Genomic DNA, 21,433 nt, shown 5'->3' with positions numbered 1-21,433 from the left:
AACTGTTTCATTATCCTGATCTTTTGACCCAATATCATTTCTCTGTATTACAGTGATTCCTTCCTTTATTAACATAGCCACCCCACCTCCCCTTCCTTCCTGCCTGTCCTTCCTGATCGTTAAATAACCTGGTATGTTTAATTCCCAGGCATTGTCACCCTGCAGCCATGTTTCTGCAATGGCCACAAGATCATACCCATATGTAGTTATTTGTGCCATTAACCTGTCTATTTTGTTACGAATGCTACGTGCATTCAGATAGAGAACTTTCAAAGATGTTTTGTGACACTTAGTTCCTGCTTTTGCCCTTTTTATTACTTTACCTTTTACTCCATACCTTCTGCCACTTCCTGACACGCTCTGGTTTTTAATTTCCCCACTGCTACCTAAGTCTATGACCTTCTCTGTTGTCATTTTTATTATTTGCTCTCTAGGAACCTCCCCCCCACTAGTTAGTTTAAAGCCCTCTCTACAGCCCTAGTTATATGATCCGCCAGGACTCTAGTCCCAGCACTGGCCAAGTGAAGCCCGTCCCAACGGAACAGCTCCCTCCTGCCCCAGTACTGATGCCAGTGTCCCAGGAAGCAAAACCTATTTCTCCCACACCAGTCTTTGAGCCACGCATTTAACTCTCTAATTTTATTTGTCCTAGCCAAATTTGCTCGTGGCTCAGCCCTTGTGGTTCTGCTTTTTAATTTGGCCCCTAGCTGCTCAAACTCCCTCAGCAGAACCTCCTTCCTTGTCCTATCTATGTCGTTGGTATCAACATGGACCACGACAACTGGATCCTCCCCCTCCCACTCCAAGTTTCTCTCCAGTCCAGAGGAGATGTCCTTAACCCTGGCACCGGGCAGGCAACACAGCCTTCGGGACTCTCGCTCTCGGCTGCAAAGAACTGTATCTATCCCCCTACCGATACTATCCCCTACCACTACAACATTTCTTTTAACTCCCCCCACTTGAATGGCCCCCCGCTCCACGGTGCTGTGGCCAGGTTGCTCATCCTCCCCGCAGTCCCTGTTCCCATCCTCACAGGGAGTAAGAGCCTCGAACCTGTTGGACAAGTGCAAGGGCTGTGGCTCCTCCAACACTACCTCCTGGATCCCCGTACCTGCCTCACTTCTGGTCACACCATCCTGAACCTGGCCACGGACTACATCTGAATTAATTAATCTAATTGGTGTGACTACCTCCTGATACACAGAGTCCAGGTAACTCTCCCCCTCCCTGATGTGTCTCAGTGTTTGAAGCTCGGACTCCAGCTCTTCAACACGGAGCCGGAATTCCTCGAGCAGCCAACACTTACTGCAAATGTGATCACCGTGAGCATCAATGGTGTCCACCAGCTCCCACATATTGCAGCAGCAACACATCACCTGATCTCCCATTCTATGTAATTAATTAAATTTGATATTATTTTTAAATACCCTCTGTCCCGATTCTAGATGATGAATATCGCACCTTAGAAACTATAAACCAAAGAGATTTAAGCTTAAAAAGGGAGAAATACTTACCAACCAACCAATCACTTACCCGCTTTCTGGTGACGTCACACTTGGATTACTTTTTACCTCTCTTCTTCCCTCCGAGTTCCCAGACTGGAGACTGGTAGGCCTTACCTGGTCTCTGGGACTTTTATAGCCTCGCTGCTGCCGCTGAAATTCCCGCCGACGCTGTGAGGCCTTACCTGGTCTCTGGGACTTTTATAGCCCCACTGCTGCCGCTGAAATTCCCGCCGACACTGTGAGGCCTTACCTGGTCTCTGGGACTTTTATAACCCCGCTGCTGCCGCTGAAATTCCCGCCGACGCTGTGAGGCCTTACCTGGTCTCTGGGACTTTTATAGCCCCGCTGCTGCCGCTGAAATTCCCGCCGACGCTGTGAGGCCTTACCTGGTCTCTGGGACTTTTATAGCCCCGCTGCTGCTGCTGAAATTCCCGCCGACGCTGTGAGGCCTTACCTGGTCTCTGGGACTTTTATAGCCCCGCTGCTGCCGCTGAAATTCCCGCCGACGCTTATGAAAATTATGTGGCTCATAAGGTTCCAGGTTATTATCTAAGCAGCCTGCAAAAATAAAAAGCTTGGTACTCCTGTTATAGGACATATGGCAAGACCTTCTGAGAGCACTTAGTATCAAAAATTCTGCAACACCTCAAAGGTTTGGTCCTCACTTCAGTCTTGTACCTTGTCTCAGCTCGGATCTGATGATCATGCAGCAGTAGGAGATGTCAGTGTTGCTACTTATGTACTACAGGAAACTCTTTATTATCCGGCGCCAACGGGACCGGCATGGTGCCGGTTTATCAAAAAGTCCGGATTACAGAGAGGTATAGTTAAAAGGTACGAGAGCTCCGTACACGGCCACAAATCCAGGCTTCCCTGTTGCTTAGCAACAAGTGCACGAACCCCAGTTACACAGCCACAGATCCAGGAACTGCCACTAATATGAAGTAAAACTTACCTGAACCTATTCCTGAATTTTGCCAGTTAACAGAGATTTCCGGTTATTTATTTTTTTTGGTGCCGGTTAAAAGAGAGTTTCCTGTACATCATGAAGCAGCCACCTATCTAGCCTTTGCTCTCCCCCGAGGAGTCCACCACATGATTGTCTGACAACAAAGTAATCATCTGAGTTCCCTGTATACCTAGTACTGAGATGCACGTTGTTCTCTGTACATCACAAACCATCTAAACAGACATTGAGTACAGTATATTTTCCACTCCTATGCATAAGCAACTTAAAAGTGCACCTAGTATACAAAAATCAGGGAAGAGACTGAGCGCCACAAAAGTGCTGGTGAAGCTCTACCTAATATTTTTAAACTAGGCAACCCTGGGGTGGGCAACATGTTTACATGGGATTACATAGGATATACGGCACAGAAACAGGCCATTCGGTCCAACCAGTCATTGCCGGCGTTCACACCAGTGAAGTGCACAAGCCTCATTAGAGGTGAAATAAGCAAGTAGATGGAGGTATGTCTCCCAGCCTTGAATTTTCCGAATAGTAGCACCTATAGCATGGCGTCATTGACATGTGCCTGTATTAACAGATGCACAACACAGAGGGCACGTACTCAGTCACAAGTCACTTCCTGGTCTTTAAGTGGTTTTGGATTTTAAAAAATATTGTTTTTGCCTTTTAGGTTTCCTTTTATTGCATTTTTCTTTCATTTCAGTTTAACATTTTACCTTTTTTTAACCTTTGTCTCCTTTTATCACTCAGGATAGTTGTACCTGTACTTTGATTTGCAACAACCATCACTGATAGTATAAGTATTAATGTTAAAATTCCTCTCTCTATGGAAGCTGGAGGACGAGGAGGATTTCTAGAGGTTAAATTGGATGGGGGTTTGTAGCTATAGCTAAGACGGGATGCACAAACCTCATCTTACCCAAGTAGGCACAAAACCTGCCAGAACTATTTGAGTACATCAGAGGAGCTGTGCCTTCACCAGTGTGCTTGATTAGGGAGGCCTTTCGCAGGTCAGAATTGTGCCCTCAAAAGACACCTTTTGTACCAGCAAAAAATTAGACTTAAGAGATTGGGGGATGGGTGTTATCTTGGGGATAGGGTGAACACAGGTGTTAAGTAGGTGCTATGCTAACAAAACGCGCCTGGTTAAAAATCTGGATTTAGCCTGCAATTTTGGGGCTAATTGCTGATTACCATAATTTAAATATGCCTGGAGGCGCGAAAACAGAGACCTGCAGATGCAGCACTCAAGTGCTGATTAGTAGTAATTTTCCTGGAGTGGTATTTAACGGCTCCACTCACGCACTTCCACTGAAGTGTGGAGTGCACTGGCTGATATCAGCATTTGACAACAGTCAGGATGGCTCAGGAATCGAGGTTGAGGGCTCACAGATTCTCAAAGGCAGCACTGGAAGTCCTGGTGGGGGTGGTACTGTGAAGGAGGGACGTCCTGTACCCGCAGGGGAGAAAGAGGCTACAGAGGCAACTAATGCGGCGGACGTGGGAGAGGATCGCCAAGGAGGTCACAGCCAGGAGCACTGCCCCCAGGATATGGCTCCAGTTCCGCAAAAAAATTAATGATTTTACACGAATGGTCAAGGTAAGATCCCATCTCGCAAGCACACCTATCAATAACTGCACCACCACCAGCATGACAACCTCAACACACTGCATCCACCATCTAACTACACACTGATATTTACACAACCCACACTATTGCATCCTTCACAGGCACTACTCACACCTCAGACACAGCTTGCAGCTCTTCAACCATGTGAGGCATCACACACACACAAACACACCTATCAATACACTCATTCACAATAGCCACTTTTTCTCTTCCCGGGCAAGAGAGCGCATAACAGGCGCCAGCAGAACCTGACCGGGGGAGGGGAAGCACGACTGCATGAGATCACGCCCAGGTGCGAGCCGTCTACCTGGAACCCTCTGGTGCTCCCCAGTCCCCGTCCTCTTCCTCCTCCTCCTCCTCTTGTGGCTCCTCAGCTTGACCCTCTGGCACAATTGTTGCTAGTAATGGCTGGTCTCTCATGATCATGCAGCATGCAGCAAGTCACCACGAATCTGGAGACCTTCTTGGCTGAGTACTGCAGGGCTCCTCCTGATCAGTCAAGGCATCTAAACCTCTGTTTGAGGACGCCAATGGTCTGCTCAAATAGTACAGTATTAGGTGGGGTCAGACTAAGAGAGAATACAAGAAGATAGGTTTACAATGCATGTGTGTGAATGCACGAATTGTAGTAAATAAGGTTGGTGAGCTGCAGGCGCAAATACACACATGGAAATATGATGCCGTAGACCTGGCTCAAAAAAGGGCAGGATTGGGTACTAAGTATTCCTGCATATAAGGGGGGAGAAATTCACTATCGCCCTGTTTGAAGCACTACTTTTTAAAAGTTTGAAAAGTTAGCGGCAGGCGCTAACGATTTCAAACTTTTGAAAAATTCGCTGTTTGCGCTCCAATAAAGAAGTAGAGCGCTAAATCAAGCGCTCCACTTCTTTCTTGGAGCACAATCTGCAGCAGGCGGGGCGGAGACTTCAGCAGCGCTGCACACTGGGCCGTGCAGGGCTGCCGCGTTCAAAGGCTCCTTCCCTTCCTTAAAGGGAAGGGCGATCGCTGCAGGCTCTGCAATATAAAAAGTACCTACCTGGACCGGCAAGGCAGCCGCGATCCCGCGCGATCAGCCTGGCACTCGAGCAGAGTGCCGGGCAGATCAATTGTGGGCAGGAAGCCACGAAAAAAACTGGAACAAGAAAGGTAAGTTTTTTTTTTTTACTTACCTCGGCTACCTCGCCTTCAATCATCGCCCCCGAAGCGGCCGGCTGCCTGATGTATGCCTCCTGCAGCTGTCAGTGTTTTCGACTGGCACTGCTACAGGGGGTGGAAGTCAATTTTCGGTCCAGGGCGCTACCAGGCGATGCGCACGACGATGACATCACGATCTCCGGGTGAAGGATATTGGGGCGCAGCACCGCCATAAAACTGCCACTGAATATGGCGGGAGTCAATGTCAGCGCCGCACCAAGTCACAAAGCCTTTTGCGCCCCTGGGGGCGCCAACGGGAGGCGCAAAGGCACCCAATTTCGCCCCCATGGTGTTCAGGGAAGATAGGGAAGGGAAGAAAGGAGGTGGGGTGGCAGTATTGATTAAGGAGAATATTACAGTGCTGGAGAGAGAGGATGTCCTGGAGGGGTCAAAGACAGAATCTATTTGAATAGAGCTGAGAAACAATAGAGGTGCCATTACACTACTAGGTATACGACTGTCTTCCCGGCCTCCCCCCACCCGCACCGATGCTCCTCCTTCATCTCAGATGTCATCAGCCTACACCCCACCCACGCTTCTCCCACCCCCAATGTCATCTGCCTCCACCGCCACCCCCCCACCCCCCATGCTCCTCCGGCCCCCTGATGAACTCCTCCGGCCCCCCGATGAGTTCCTCCACCCCCCAAATATGTTCCTCCCGGCCCCACAATGAGTTCCTCCAGCCCTCCCGCCCCCAATGGCCTCCTCCGACTACCCCCCCCACCCCCGATGGCATCCTCAGGCCCCCCCGATGAGCTGCTCCGGCCCCCACGCGATCCCTCCCTCCCTCCTCTCTGCAGCCGCAGGCCAGCCAGCCTCTCCATCTAGCTGTGCGGGTGGGAACCAGAGGTTTCAAATGCAAATCAGGCCCTGCCATTAAATTTGTTCTCCCAGGTTTTCCCTGCTCCCAACCCGCCAAAGTATTAAAATTCAGGCCAATTATTCTCATAAGCTGAAGTGGAAAATTGAGGACAGCCAGTTCACTGCACTGTTGATCAGCTTTGCTGCAGCAATGTGCATAAAGTCTCAATTGTGTGAATAGTGGAATATTAGCCCTCATATTCTTTCTGATTCATATATAGCTCTGCATTCACAGAGAGTTGCACAGCTATAGCCAATTATACCTTGTACTTTAGTAAAGCTACCACTGATGAAAATGCCTTTCTTCCTGCTGCTGTACAAAGAACTTCACGTAACTGCCTCTGTTTAAACAGGGCATCTGTCATATCCCAGATGCCACAGTGGACTGCAAATTGCCTGAAGCTATATATATATATACGCCCCGATGGCACTGAAAAGATTCTGTCATGTAAAAGTTCAAGGCTGTTATAACTGCCAATGGGATTGGGATTCCACTGTTGACTGTGACTGCAAGTCCTGCTGTAATAGATTACAGTCAGTGACAGCCTCCCCACATAGCCTAAGCTTTCTCAAGTAGTGCTACTGGTATAGATGACAATGAAACAGCATACTTTGTTGCTGCATTAGGGGCATGTTCTATGCATCTCAGGTTGTTTCCCCTGGCTGGAGTGTCTAGAACTAGGGGGCATAGTCTCAGGATAAGGGGTAGACAATTTAAGACTGAGATGAGGAAGAATTTCTTCACTCAGAGGGCTATGAATCTTTGTAATTCTCTGCCCCAGAGAGCTGTGAATGCTGAGTCTTCGTGTATATTCAAGGCTGAGATAGATAGATTTTTGGACTCAAGGAAAATCCAGGGATATGGAGATCGGGCGAGAAAGTGGAGTTGAGGTCGATGATCAGCCATGATCTTATTGAATGGCGGAGCAGGCTCGAGGGGCTGTATGACCTGCTCCTGCTCTTATTTCTTATGCTGTCAAGCAAAACAAACTGTGGCTGATTAAGGCCTAGATTTTTTCCGACCCATCGAAAATATATCAGGGTGGGACTTCCAACCGTCCATGTGCTCGCACCAGCACCTGACTGCAATTTCTGGGAGGGAGGACCTAATTTCATATGCAGGTCAGGTTCAAAGCAGGTGTCCTGCTGCTACGTTAAAAGGCTGCAGCAGCTTAAAGGGCGTTAAGGCATTGCAAATCTTAACGAGGCAGAGACAGAGCCTCTCAACATAACCTCAGTCTTCTACACACTGCTCTTCAGTCACTGCCAAGTTGTGTACCAAGAGAGATGCGTTGCGTACCTGTGAGACCTCATGGTATGTCTTGTATGCAATTTTACTTCATGGGCTTTCCTTTTCTGCTCTTGCTGTTCCTCGTCAATAATTGCAGTGCTTGTGGAGCACTGAATCCAATATCCATTGAAAACAAAATACTCAGCTATATAGCAGGTAATGTGTCAGTACAGCCAAGCAGTCTGTAGCCTCTGCAGCAATACTGGATTTTCATGAAAATTTGGAATGCATTCTTTATGCAAGTGTTTGAAGCAAAGAATGATACAGGGCAGTGGATTAGTTTTGGATTACTGTAGCAAAGAGTTAGCATAGGCATGATAGACCAAATGGCATCCTTCTGTGCTATAGACTTCTATGATGTGAGCACTGGAAAGTGGAGCAACTTTGAGGTAAATACCAGTTATGCCAGTAGTAATGATCTCAACAAAGCTAAAGCATAGCTTCAGTTTTACAGCATCGGCAAGTCACTTCCTTCCCACTGTTGTAATTTCATAGTGTGCAATAACGAGGTATTATGTGTGTGTTACCCTGCACATGTATAACCAACAAATAACAGATTTTCATTGTATCACCACCAGTAATTTCCACAATTAATGTTACTGTACCCAAAATTAACAGTTTTGTTATATTTTAGCCTGAAGAAGTTATTTTAAATATTACTTACATTTTTGTTGCTTCTTCATTTTTATTGATCTCTTCTTCTAGTTTCATACTGAGACTTTCATTTTCAAACTGTATGATGTATTAATAATCAGGTTATTATTTATGAAACATTAATTTGAATATTACTACTTTAAACTATAGTTCAAGTGTTTAGAATTGTGTAAGTAAAAGTTAAACACAATTTTTAATATTTAAAACTTGTATATCTACATATGATCACAAGAGAAATTTAAACAACCTGACAGAAATGCTAATCCCCCATGAGTCACTCCAACCCAGTATCTCATTTGGTGGAATTCCATCATGCACTACCATGAGAAATGAGTAGTGATTTGGGTAAAAATAAGCAGAGTGGATCAAAAAGGAACAGAGCTTAACAAAGGTAATAGGGCATTAGTGGCTAAGGTGACATCAGGGAAAATAGAAAAAAGTTAAAGTTAAAGGCACTATATCTGAATGGGCGAAGCATTCACCAAAAAATAGATGAACTAATACCACAGATAGAAATAAATGGGTTTGATCTAATAGCCATTATGGAGACATGGTTGCAGAGTGACCAAGGTTGGGAACTAAATATTCCAGGATATTTGACTTTTAGAAGAGATAGGCAGAATGGAAAAGGAGTGGGGTGGGTGGGGCGGGGGGGGGGGGGGGAGTAACTGTGATAATAAAGAATGGAATAAAGACAGTAGAGAGAAAGGATCTTAGCTCAGAAAAACAAGATATAGAATCACTTTGGGTGGAGCTAAGAAACAACAAAGGGCAGAAAACACTGGTGGGAGTAGTTTATAGGCCCCCTAACAGTAGTTGTAGTGTCGGGCACAGTATAAATCAGGAAATTAGAGGTGCATGTAACAAGGGTAATACAGTAATCATGGGGGCTTTAATTTTCATATAGACTGGGCAAATCAAATTTGCAATAATACTGCAGAAGACAAGTTGAAGGAATACATTCAAGATAGTTTTTTAGATCAATATACAGGAAACTCTTTTTTATCCAGCACCGACGGGACCGGCGTGGTGCCGGTTAATCAAAAAGTCCAGATCACAGAGGGGCATACTTAACTAAGATACGAGAGCCCCGTACACGGCCACAGATCCAGGCGTCCCTGTTGCATGGCAACAGGTGCAGGAACCCCGGTTACACGGCCACAGATCCAGGAACCCCGGTTACATGGCCACTAATATGAAGTAAAACTTACCTGAACCTATTCCTGAATTTTGCCGGATAAGAGAGATTTCCGGTTATTTAGGTGCCGGTAAAAAGAGAGTTTCCTGTATCGAGGAACCAACTAGGGAACAGGCTATTTTAGATCTAGTATTGTGCAATGAGAGGGTTAATTAATAACCTTGTAGTAAAGGAGCCTCTGGGGAGCAGTGATCATAATATGATAGAATTTTATGTTGAGTTTGAGAGTGATATTTTATGTTGAGTTTGAGAGTGATTTAGTTAAGTACGAAACTAGGATCTTATTTCTCAACAAAGCAAACCACGTAGGTGTGAGAGGCGAGTTGGCTAAGTTAGGTTGGGAAACTAGATTAAAAAATGTGACTGTAGATAAGCAATGGCAAATATTTAAAGAAATAATTCATAATTCACAATGAAAATACATTCCCTTAAGGAATAAAAACCCCAATGGAAAAATAGTCCAACTGTGGTTAACAAGATAAGTTAAAGATAGAATTAGATTAAAGGAAGAGGCTTATAATGTTGCCAAAAAGAGCAGTAAGCCTGAGGATTGGGAGGATTTTAGAGTTCAGCAAAGGAGGAGCAATAAATTGATAGAGAAATTAGAATATCAAAGTAAACTAGCAAGAGACATAAAAACAGATTATAAAAGCTTCTACAAGTATGTAAAAAGGAAGAGATTAGCGAAAGTAAATGTGGGTCCCTTACAGGCAGAGACAGGAGAAATTATAATGCGGAATAAGGAAATGGCAGAGATATTAAACAACTATAATAGCAAAATACTGCAGATGCTGGAAATCTGAAATAACAACAGAAAATGCTGGAAATACTCAGCAGGCCAGGCAGCATCCGTGGAGAGAGAAACAGGGTTAACGTTTCAGGTCTGGGACCCTTCATCAGAACTGGAAAAAGCTGGAAATGTAACAGATTTTAAGCAGGTGCAGAGACGGGGGGGGGGGGGGTTAGGAGGGGAGGAAGGAATTGAAAGAACATGCTGTGAAAATGTTGCAAATAGGAATGGCAAAATCATACTGCATGAAAAATGGGGGCAGGGATTATTATCTGAAATTGTTGAACTCTATGTTGAGTCCGGCAGGCTGTAAAGTGCCTAATCGAAAGATGAGGTGCTGTTCCTCGAGCTTACGTTGAGCTTCATTAGAACGATGTAATAGGCCGAGGACAGAGAGATCAGAGCGGGAGTGAAGTGGAGAATTAAAGTGACAGGCGACCGGAAGCTCAGGGTCATCCTTACGGACTGAACGGAGGTGTTCCGCAAAGCGGTCGCCCAATCTGCGTTTGGTCTCCCCAATGTAGAGGAGACCGCATCGTGAGCAGCGAATACAGTATATTAAATTGCAAGAAGTGCAAGTAAATCGCTGTTTCACCTGGAAGGGGTGTTTGGGGCCCTAGACAGTGGGAAGGGAGGAGGTAAAAGGGCAGGTGTTGCATCTCCTGCGCTTGCACGGGAAAGTGCCAGGTGAAGGAGAAGGGCTGTTGGGGGTGATTGAGGAGTGGACCAGGGTGTCGCGGAGGGAGCAGTCCCTTCGGAATGCTGAAAGGGGAGGCGAGGGGAAGATGTGTTTGGTGGTGGGATCACGTTGGAGGTAGCGGAAATGGAGGAGGATGATCCGTTGAATGTGGAGGCTGGTGGGGTGAAAGGTGAGGACAAGGGGAACCCTATCATGGTTCTTCACAGAAGAAGAAGACAAAAAACATTCCGGAAATAGTGGGGAACCAAGGGTCTAGTGAGAATGAAGGACTTAAAGAAATTAGTATTAATAAAGAAATAATACTAGAGACATTAATGGGGCTAAAAGCCGACAAATCTTTTGGGCTTGATGCCCTACATCCTAAGGTTTTAAAAGAGGTGGCTACAGAGATAATGGATGCATTGGTTTTGATCTTCCAGAATTCCCTAGATTCTAGAATGGTCCCCGCGGATTGGACGGTAGCAAATGTTCCATTCCCCTCTCAAGCCCATGTCTCAGGTTGAACCAGGCTGGTCAGTCTTGGTATCCTATCTGATGCCGACCTGTGCTGACCCCATTTCCCCTCCAGCACAAAGCCCACCTCTGACCTTACCACAGCACATCTGTTGATGAAACCGTCATCCATGCCTTTTGCATGACTATTCCAATGCTCTCCTCACTGGCTTCCCATTCTCCTCCTTCCATTAACCTCAGCTCATCCAAATCTCTGCTGCCAATATCCTATCCTGCATCATCACCCATGTGCTCGCTGATTAATATTTGCTCCCTGCCCTCCAAAGCCATAAATTTGAAATCCTCATCCTTGTGCTTAAATCCCTCATGACCTCGCCCCTCACTCTCTCTAACCATCTCCAGCCCTACAAACAACAGAGAACCGTGAGTTCCTCAAACACTGCCCTCTTGTGCACCCCCACTCCCTTAGCTCCTGCATTCTTAGCCTTCAGACGTCTTGGCCCTATACTCTGGAATTTTCTCCCTAAACCTCCATCTCTCCAACTCAATTCAATTCAATTCAAATCGCTTTATTGGCATGATAAGGTACATCTTATGTTGCCAAAGCATCAAAATACATTTATGGTTGAACACATAAACGCAGTTCTATTCATACAGTGTATAAACAGGTATATCCCTGAGTGTATAAATATACATTCGCATTATTTATATATACTCTTTTCTTAGGTTTACTGGTTGTCCCTCTGTTCATGGCAAGCTGTAACATAGTGTGCCGCCAGTGCTACACAGCTTCTCTCCTCCCCCAGTAGGTATGGGAGTTTTTGGTCGTCATTCAGATTTCTGAATTCAGGGCATATTTGTGAGAATTTTTGGTAGAAATTCTCCCTGATGCCCTGATATTTTCCACAGGCTGTGAGGAAGTGCATCTCTGTCTCCACTACTCCCTGACTGCAGTGAGAGCATATCCTGTCCTCTCTTGGCAGCCTGGTCTGCCTGTGTCTGCCTTTTTCGATCGCTAGGCTATGTTCGCTAAGTCTGTACCGTGTCAAGGTTTTTCTCAGTTTGTTATCACAGAAATCACAGAAATCACAGAAACCCCACAGTGCAGATAGAGGCCATTTCGGCCCATCGAGCCTGCACCGACACATATCCCACCCGATCCCTGTAACCCCACGTATTTAATCCCCCTAACACTAAGGGTCAATTTATCATAGCCAATCAACCTAACCCGCACATCTTTGGACTGTGGGAGGAAACCGGAGCACCCGGAGAAAACCCACGCAAACTCCACACAGACAGTCGCCCGAGGCCGGATTCGAACCCAGGTTTCTGGTGCTGTGACGCAACAGTGCTAACCACTATGCCACCGTGCTGCCGTTATTCTTTACCATGGTCAGGTACTCAGCCATGTTGTATTGTCTGTTTAGGGCCAAGTAGCAATTGAGTTTGCTTTGGGTTTTTGTTGTTTCTGCCCAATATGACAAGTATTTTTCCTTTTGTTTAGTGACAATTGTGTTGGGTCGAATTCTCTCTGCTACGATGTCACTGTCCTGGGGCTGGTTATTGTTAGTAGTGTTAGTGGTTGCTTCACGGGGTCCCAGGACTAGTTGACTGAGGGAGTTATTCTTTATGGTCCTCTCTTGGCATTTCAAGGCTTCGTAATGATAGCAGTGGGGCTCTTTTTTGGATAGTAATTATTAGTGGAAATTGGCCTAGTTCTGCCCTGCATGCATTGTTTACGGTTTCCCTTTGAGTCCGGAGGATACTTTTACAGAATTCTGCATGTAGGATCTCAATTGGGTGTTTGTCCCATTTTGCAAATTCTTGTTGTGTTAGCGGCCCCCACACTTCACTGCCATAGAGTGCAATTGGTTCAATTACTGATTTGAAAATTTTGAGCCAAATGCTAATTGGGATTTCTATTTGGATTGATTTTTTAATGGCATAGAAAGCCCTTCTAGCTTTCTCTTTCAGTTCATTCACAGCCAGTTTGAAATTTCCCGTAGAGCTGATTTTTATGCCCAAGTATGTGTAGTTAGTGGTTTGTTCGATTTTAGTTGTTCCTAGTGTGAGATTTATTTTGGGTCCCTGATGTCTGGATCTTTGTTGGAACACGAGGACTTTGGTTTTTTGGAGGTTTATTGTCAGGGCCCAGGTCTGACAGACTGATTCCAGCAGATCCAGGTTCTGCTGTAGACCCTCCTTAGTTGGTGACAGCAGAACCAACTCCTCTTCTTCTTTAAGACCCACCTTAAAACTGACCTCTTTAACCATACTTGGAACGTTTTTCTACATTAAAAGTCAATGGAACGGAATATCAGGTGCTGCATATGCCGGGCGGCCGATTCGATACCGCCTGTTTTGCGCCAACGCCCAAGACTAATTTCTCAGCCATTATGCACACATTAAGGGATAGAAAGAAAAATCGGCACACAGTGTCAGGGAACAGAGAAAGAGCAGGATACGGGGGACAGGTGAGAAGCAGAGATGCCAGACATACAGAATTACAAATACAAAAACATTGGCGGTAGACAGGACTTACCATCAGCTACATCACGTAGTACATCATTGTACTAGACTTTGAGGAAAACATTGCAATGACAAAAACCAGCTATATACTTCATATACTTGCCTGCTGTTCTTGTATTGCTTTACGCTGAACTTCAATAGTTAGTTTATTTTCCTGCAATTTCTTATCTTTTTGCCAAAGTTCATTATCTATAGCTAATTTCCACCTCTTGATTTTCTCAGCTTCATTGAACAGTTTTGTGTACAGCTGGCTTATATGTTCAGTGTTCTGTTGAAAATAATGTAATCATTATTTGCAATATTTGCGTCCTCTAAGAGACTATAGACGACATCAATTTGAGTAATCAGAAAATTACCCAATTTAAACAGAAACAGATTTCAGGCAACCACTATTGTTGCTAATATCAACTTCAACCATAAACTTGAATGCCTCAAGATCTTTTGTCAGAAAGCTCATTATTATAAAATTCTTACAAAGTTTTATCTTGCATTATGAATACACTGATGTTTTAAAATAGTTGCATAATTTTATTGGTGAATAGTTTTTATAGCATTCAGTGGCAATATAATTAAAAGAGGCACTTAAATATAAATTGCTTACTCCCTTAGGTGTACTAAATTATTATTCTTTAACTGTTTTTTTAAATTTGCTGAATAATATTATTATTCACCCATGAGTCATTTAGCAATTCCAATTACTGTAATCTCGGCAATAAGTTCATGCAAAAAGTAATAGCAAATATCTAAACCTAGCTACAAGAGAAGCATAACAGGAAACACAGTATCACAACAATAGCCTGAATAAATGATATTTTGGAAATGAGGTTCACATGTTTAGGTTTCACAAGGATAGATCACAATCTAGAAGTGAGAAAGTTTGCAAATGTTTTGTTTCTTGCTCTATCTGGCTCAACAGAGCAAGATTGTATTATTGTACTCCTGTAAGACAGAAACAGCAGAGATGGCAAAGGTAAATAACCAAGGAGGTGTATCACAACATGGCTATTCAGCCTCGAGGTACACCAATACCATGTAACGTTATCATGTACCACTTCTATTTTACATAATAAGAATGATTGTTGTACTGTCATATGAAGGGTGTTCATTACCTTCAAAGTTTGAGACTAAACAGTGAAGCAGCAGAAGAGGTTGAATGCTGCAATTATTTTATATAAAAATATACAACAGAAGAACAGGAGTAGGCTATGCAGCACTTCGCGCCTGTTCTCACTTTCAATTTGATCATGGTTGATCTGTACTTCAATTCCATTTATCTGTCTTTGTTCCATACTCCTTGATACCCTTACCCAACAAAAATTTATCTATCACAGTCTTGAAAATTTTAATTAACCCAACATCCACAGCCTTTTGAGGGAAAGAGTTCGAGATTGCCACTACATTTTATGTGAAAAAATGTTTCCTGATTTCACTCCCGAATGGCCTAGCTCTAATTTTATGATTATGCCCTCTTGTTCTGGATTCTTCCACCAGAGGAAATATTTATCTGTATCTACCATATTGAATCCCTTAATCATTTTAAATACCTCAATTAGATCACCTCACAACCACCTAAACTGAATGGAATACAAGCCACGCTTATCCAACCTGTCCTCGTAATTGAATCTTTTAAGCCCTGCTATAATTCTGGTGAATATGCACTGCATATCTTCCAAGACCAATACATCTTTCCTAAAATAAAAACAGAAAATGCTGGAAATACTCATCAGATTTTTTTTTTTAATTCGTTCATGGGATGTGGGCGTCACTGGCAAGGCCAGCATTTATTGTCCATCCTTAATTGCCCTCGAGAAGATGGTGGTGAGCCGTCTTCTTGAACCGCTGCAGTCTGTGCGGTGAAGGTACTCCCACAGTGCTGTTAGGGAGGGAGTTCCAGGATTTTGAACCAGTGACGATGAAGGAACGGCGACATATTTCCAAATCAGGATGATATATGGCTTGGAGGGGAACTTGGAGGTGATGGTGTTCCCATGCGCCTGCTGCCATTGTCCTTCTAGGTAGTAGAGATCGTGGGTTTGGGAGGTGCTGTCAAAGAAGTCTTGACGAATAGCTGCAGTGCATCTTGCAGATGGTACATACAGCAGCCACGGTGCGCCGGTGGTGGAGGGAGTGAATGTTTAAGGTGGTGGATGGGGTGCCAATCAAGTGGACTGCTTTGTCCTGGATGATGTCAAGCTTCTTGAGTGTTGTTGGAGCTGCACTCATCCAGGCAAGTGGAGAGTATTCCATCACACTCCTGACTTGTGGCTTGTAGATGGTGGAAAGGCTTTGGGGTGTCAGGAGTTGAGTCACTCGCTGCAGAATACCCAGCCTCTGACTTGCTGTTGTAGCCACAGTATTTATGTGGCTGGTCCAGTTGAGTTTCTGGTCAATGGTGACCCCAGGATGTTGATGGTGGGGGATTTGACAAGGGTAATGCCGTTGAATGTGAAGGGGCGGTGGTTAGACTCTCTCTTGTTGGAGATGGCCACTTATCAGCCCAAACCTGAATGTCGCCCAGGTCTTGCTGCATGCAGGCATGGACTGCTTCATTATCTGAGGAGTTGCGAATGGAACTGAACACTGTGAAATCATCAGCAAACGTCCCCATTTCTGACCTTATGATGGAGGGAAGGTCATTGATGAAGATGGTTGGGCCTAGGACACTGCCCTGAGGAACTCCTGCAGCAATGTCCAGGGGCTGAGATGATTGATCTCCAACAACCACAACCATCTTCCTTTGTGCTAGGTATGACTCCAGCCAGTGGAGAGTTTTCCCCGATTTCTATTGACTTCAATTTTACCAGAGCTCCTTGATGGCATACTCGGTCAAATGTTGCCTTGATGTCAAGGGCAGTCACTCTAACCTCACCTCTGGAATTTAGCTCTTTTGTCCATGTTTGGGCCGAGGCTGTAATGAGGTCTAGAGCCGAGTGGGCCTGGCAGAACCCAAACTGAGCATCGGTGAGCAGGTTATTGGTGAGAAAGGGCTACTTGGTAACACTGTCGATGACACCTTCCATCACTTTGCTGATGATTGAAAGTAGACTGATGGGGCAGTAATTGGCCAGATTGGATTCGTCCTGCTTTTTGTGGACAGGACATACCTGGGCAATTTTCCACATTGTCAAGTAGCTGCCAGTATTGTAGCTGTACTGGAACAGCTGTACTTGGATAGAGGCGCAGCTAGTTCTCGAGCACAAGTCTTCAGAACGACAGCTGGGATGTTGTCGGGGCCCATAGCCTTTGCTGTATCCAGTGTGCTCAGCCGTTTCTTGAAATCATGTATAGTGAATCAAATTGGCTGAAAACTAGCTTCTGTGATGGTGGGGACCTCAGGAGGAGGCCGAGATGGATCATCCACTCAGCACCTCTGGCTGAAGATGGTTGCAAACACTTCAGCTTTGTCTTTTAAACTCACATTCTGGGCTCTGCCATCGAGGATGGGGATGTTCATGGAGCTTCCTCCTCCTGTTAGTTGTTTAATTGTCCACCACCATCACAACTGGATGTGGGAGGACGGCAGAGTTTTGATCTGATCCGTTGGTTGTGGGATCTCTTAGCTCAGTCTATAGCATGCTGTTTCTGCTGTGTAGCAATGTATGCAAGTCCTGTGCTGTAGCTTCACCAAGTTGGCACTTCATTTTTAGGTATGCCTGGTGCTGCTCCTGGCATGCTCTTCTGCACTCCTCATTGAACCAGGGTTGGTCCCCTGGCTTGATGGTAATGATAGAGTGAGGGATATGCCGGGCCATGAGGTTACAGATTGTGCTGGAATACAATTCTGCTGCTGCCGATGGCCCGTAGCGCCTCATGGATGCCCAGTTTTGAGCTGCTAGATCTGTTCTGAACCTATCCCATTTAGGTCAGACAGAATCGGTGGAGAGATAAACAGAGTTTACGGGGGCGATTTTGCCAGCCCTGGGGAGGCGGGTATGGAGGCGGGACTGCCGGGAAAATGGCAGAATCTGGGGGCAGGTACCTATCCTCCCCCCAACCCGCCTCCGTGCCATCTTCCCAGGAGGCGTATGCCCAACCCATGCTGGGAACCGCCTCCTCGAGGCGGGAAGAGGATTAGTGCCAATTAACTGCCTGTTAGTGATTTGTGTACATGGACACCTAAATCATTTTGCTCCTCCACAGCTCCTAGTCTTTCACCATTTAGAAAATATTATGCTTTTTCTTTCTCAGATCCAAAGTGAATGACCTTACACTTCCCCCCCATTGAACTCCATCAGCCACAGATTTGTCCAGTCACTTAGTCTATCTATGTCTCTTTGCAAGTTCGTACTCCCACCTAAAATTCAGATCTATATCTTTCATCGGAATTGAAGACTAAAAGACACTGGGCCAGAACTTTGGGTCCCCACGGGTGAGTACGCTCTGGGTACTCACCCGTAGACCCAACGAAAGTGCCGGTTTCGTGCATGCACTGTGCATGCGCGGGAAACCGGAACTTCCATTCCCTTAAAGGAAGGGGCTCACAGATTGAACGCGTGCGCCGGAGAGGCAGCGCGTACGCCTGGAACTTCCGTTTTTTTTTGCAGGTTTCTCCAGGAGGGTAAGTCTCCAGGAGCTACGCTTCTAAAAAGCAGTCGCAAGGCCTACTTTTAACAAGGTAAGTGGTGAATTAAGTAAAATAAAAATATTTTTTCCACAGGTTTGTTATTTTTAAATACTTTAAAGAAAGGTAAGTTTATTTTTAGCCCTGTTAAAAACTGTAATTAATTTTTTTCAAAAATTTAAATTGTTTAAAATAGTTATTTTATGTAATTTATAGTTATTTTAAAAATGTGATTTTTTAAAAATTTATTTGAAATTTTAGTGATGTTTTGGTGCTGAATTGTATTCATAGATTTGACAGGTCTTCCTGTCAAATCTATGAATGCAGATTCCCTGCTGCCATTGGCTCACCGTGGCCCATGTGATCCCAGGGGACGCTTCGAACTAACTGCGCCTCTGGGATATGCAAGCACTGCGCGCCGGCAGTTGGAGCAGGCCCAGGATCGGAATCCCACGTGGGCCCACAGCACAACGGCCGGCGCACTAGGTAAATGCAGGTCAGAGGCTTGCACCCGCGGGAAGCCTCCGACCCGAATTTCTGGGCCAGTCATTTTAGTAAGGCTGGCAATAATGAAGAAAAAAAGGGGGCAACGAATAGGAGAGATACATCAATCATGGAGATGGGTGTGGGTTAAATGATTTGTAAGTTCCTCAACAGAAAACAGTTATATAAAAGATCATTGGTGAGATGATTACAGGTATAAAAGAGATAAAAGAATGTGCAACTGGTGGGGGGATGAAAAGACACAAAAGAGGTCATGCAAACAGAAGTATAAGAAAATAAGGAAAAGTAAAGGAAAATTTTCAAATGTATCAAATATGAAAATAAAATTGAAAATCCAAGCAAAATATGGTGGATCCACCAGGTGATGGGTCCAAAGCCCAGGCTCAGACACTTGTCAGCACTGTACTCTGATGAAGGGTCTTCAACCCAAATGTCAATCTGCTGCTCCTCCCCCAGACATTGACAGACCCTTGCTACATCACACAATCCACTGCAGCAAAGAAACAATCAGATGGTGGTAGTAAGGACAGTGGTGATAAGGATTGTGGAACTGTTGGTGTACTGGGGATAGGAGGGATGCTTCAGGTAAAATGCTTTTTGATGAGATGCTCTCTGAGAGCTCAGGCAGCTAGGGGCAGTGGTGGTCGATGCCGCTTCTGCTGTTCCTCCTCCACTTCATGCTCCTCCTCCTCCTGCTCTTGTTCCAGCTGCACTTGCTGCTCAAGTGGCGATAAGGACTAGAGAAAATTATATTTAAGTTCCTTTATACTCACCTGAATATGGATTGTGGAACGTTACTTAAAGGGTTGACGGTGGATAGGCAATGGCAAACATTCAAAGGTTGCATGGATGAACTACAGAATTTGTTCATCCCTGTTTGGCATAATTGTTTTTTTTTCAACGTGACTAAACCGTGGCTAACAAGGGAAATTAGGGATAGCATAAGATCCAAGGAGAGGACATATAAATTGGCCAGAAAAAGCAGCAAACCTGAGGATTGGGAGCAGTTTAGGATTCAGCAAAGGAGGACAAAGGGATTAATTAAGAGGGGGAATAATAGAGTATGAGAGTAAGCTTGCAGGGAACATAAAAACTGACTGTAAAAGCTTTTATAGATATGTGAAGAGAAAAAGATTGGTGAAGTCAAGCGTAGGTCCCTTGCAGTCAGAATCAGGGGAATTTATAATGGGGAACAAAGAAATGGCAGACCAATTAAATACATACTTTGGTTCTGTCTTCACAAAGGAGGACACAAATAACCTCCCAGAGATGTCGGGGAACATATGGTCTACTGAGAGGGAGGAACTGAAAGAAATCAGTCTTTGTAGGGAAATGGTGTTAGGGAAATTGACGGGATTGAAGGCCGATAAATCCCCAGGGCCTGATAATCTACATCCTAGGGTACTTAAGGAAGTGGCCCTAGAAATAGTAGATGCATTGCTGATCATCTTCCAACATTCAATAGACTGTGGAACAGTACCCATGGATTGGAGGATAGCTAATGTTACCCCACTATTCAACAAAGGTGGTAGAGAGAAAACGGGGAATTATAGACCGGTAAGCCTGACATCGGTAGTTTGGAAAATGCTAGAGTCCATTATAAAAGATGTAATAGCAGAGCACTTGGAAAAAAGCGACAGGATCGGACAAAGTCAACATGGGTTTACAAAAGGTAAATCGTGCTTGACTAATCTACTGGAATTTTTTGAGGATGTAACTGGTAAAATAGATAAGGGAGAACCAGTGGATGTGGTGTATTTGGACTTTCAGAAGGCTTTCGATAAGCTCCCGCATAAGAGATTAGCATGTAAAGTTAAGGCACATGGGATTGGGGGCAAGGTACTGACTTGGATAAAGAACTGGTTGGCAGATAGGAAACAAAGAGTTGGAATAAATGGCTCTTTTTCAGAGTGGCAGGCAGTGACTAGTGGGGTACCGCAGGGATCAGTCCTAGGACCCCAGCTATTCACAATATATATATAAATGATCTAGACGAGGGAACTAGATGTAATGGCCTAGAAATTGGGTATAGCCCCGCTTGAGGCGTTAGAATTGGCGCTGCGCAAAGTTTATAGCCAGACGCAACTTATCGCCGCCTGGCGCAATATTGGGTTGCATCGCCCCCAAAGGTGATTGAGGCGCAAATTCAGACGTTGCACGGGACTCCTAAGGCGCTAAACTTCCGGCGCAACCCAATATCGGCGTGGACGGGCGCAGCGGCTCTCAATTACCGATAACCACGAGACTTCCAGGCGCCAGCCGGCTCTTAAAGGGGTGGGTCAGTCAGCCTCAGCTTCCACACTCAGCGCCTTGTAGGCCTCAGAATCGGCGCAGGCCCTTCTCTGGCGCTAAAAACTTGGGCCAAATGGAGAAGGTGAGGCAGAGAGCAGAGCGCTTCAGCAATGAGGCTCTGGAGCAATTGGTGGCCGCAGTGGAGCGCCGTCGAGATGTTCTGCACCTAGACAATGACAGGAGGCCGAATCATAAGGACTACCGACGAGCTTGGAGGGATGTATGCCAGAGGGTCAACTCCAGCAACATGATGACCAGGAGCCCTGTCCAATGCAGAAAGAAATTCAACGACCTCACTCGG

The 21,433-nt window shown here is 45.2% G+C and overlaps 1 protein-coding gene across 4 annotated transcripts in view; it reads right to left on the bottom strand.

The window, feature by feature from the left end:
• The window catches only part of sycp1 (synaptonemal complex protein 1), a 698,098-nt gene that overhangs the window by 565,756 nt on the left and 110,909 nt on the right, over positions 1 to 21,433 (bottom strand). For all 4 annotated transcript variants that reach the window (XM_086011629.1, XM_086011633.1, XM_086011630.1 and 1 more), the window contains exons 5-6: positions 13,879 to 14,043; positions 8,116 to 8,183 (exon numbers count right to left, since the gene is read on the bottom strand). In XM_086011629.1, coding sequence (XP_085867755.1) covers positions 8,116 to 8,183; positions 13,879 to 14,043 — 233 coding nt within the window. The remainder of the gene's footprint in view (positions 1 to 8,115; positions 8,184 to 13,878; positions 14,044 to 21,433) is intronic.

The sequence above is a fragment of the Somniosus microcephalus genome, chromosome 18 (genome assembly GCF_052327205.1).
Source record: "Somniosus microcephalus isolate GS21.2 chromosome 18, FLI_Smic_1.0, whole genome shotgun sequence".
Classification (NCBI taxonomy): domain Eukaryota; kingdom Metazoa; phylum Chordata; class Chondrichthyes; order Squaliformes; family Somniosidae; genus Somniosus; species Somniosus microcephalus.
Note: the sequence above shows the minus strand (reverse complement) of the source record. Positions and strands in the feature narration are given on the sequence as shown.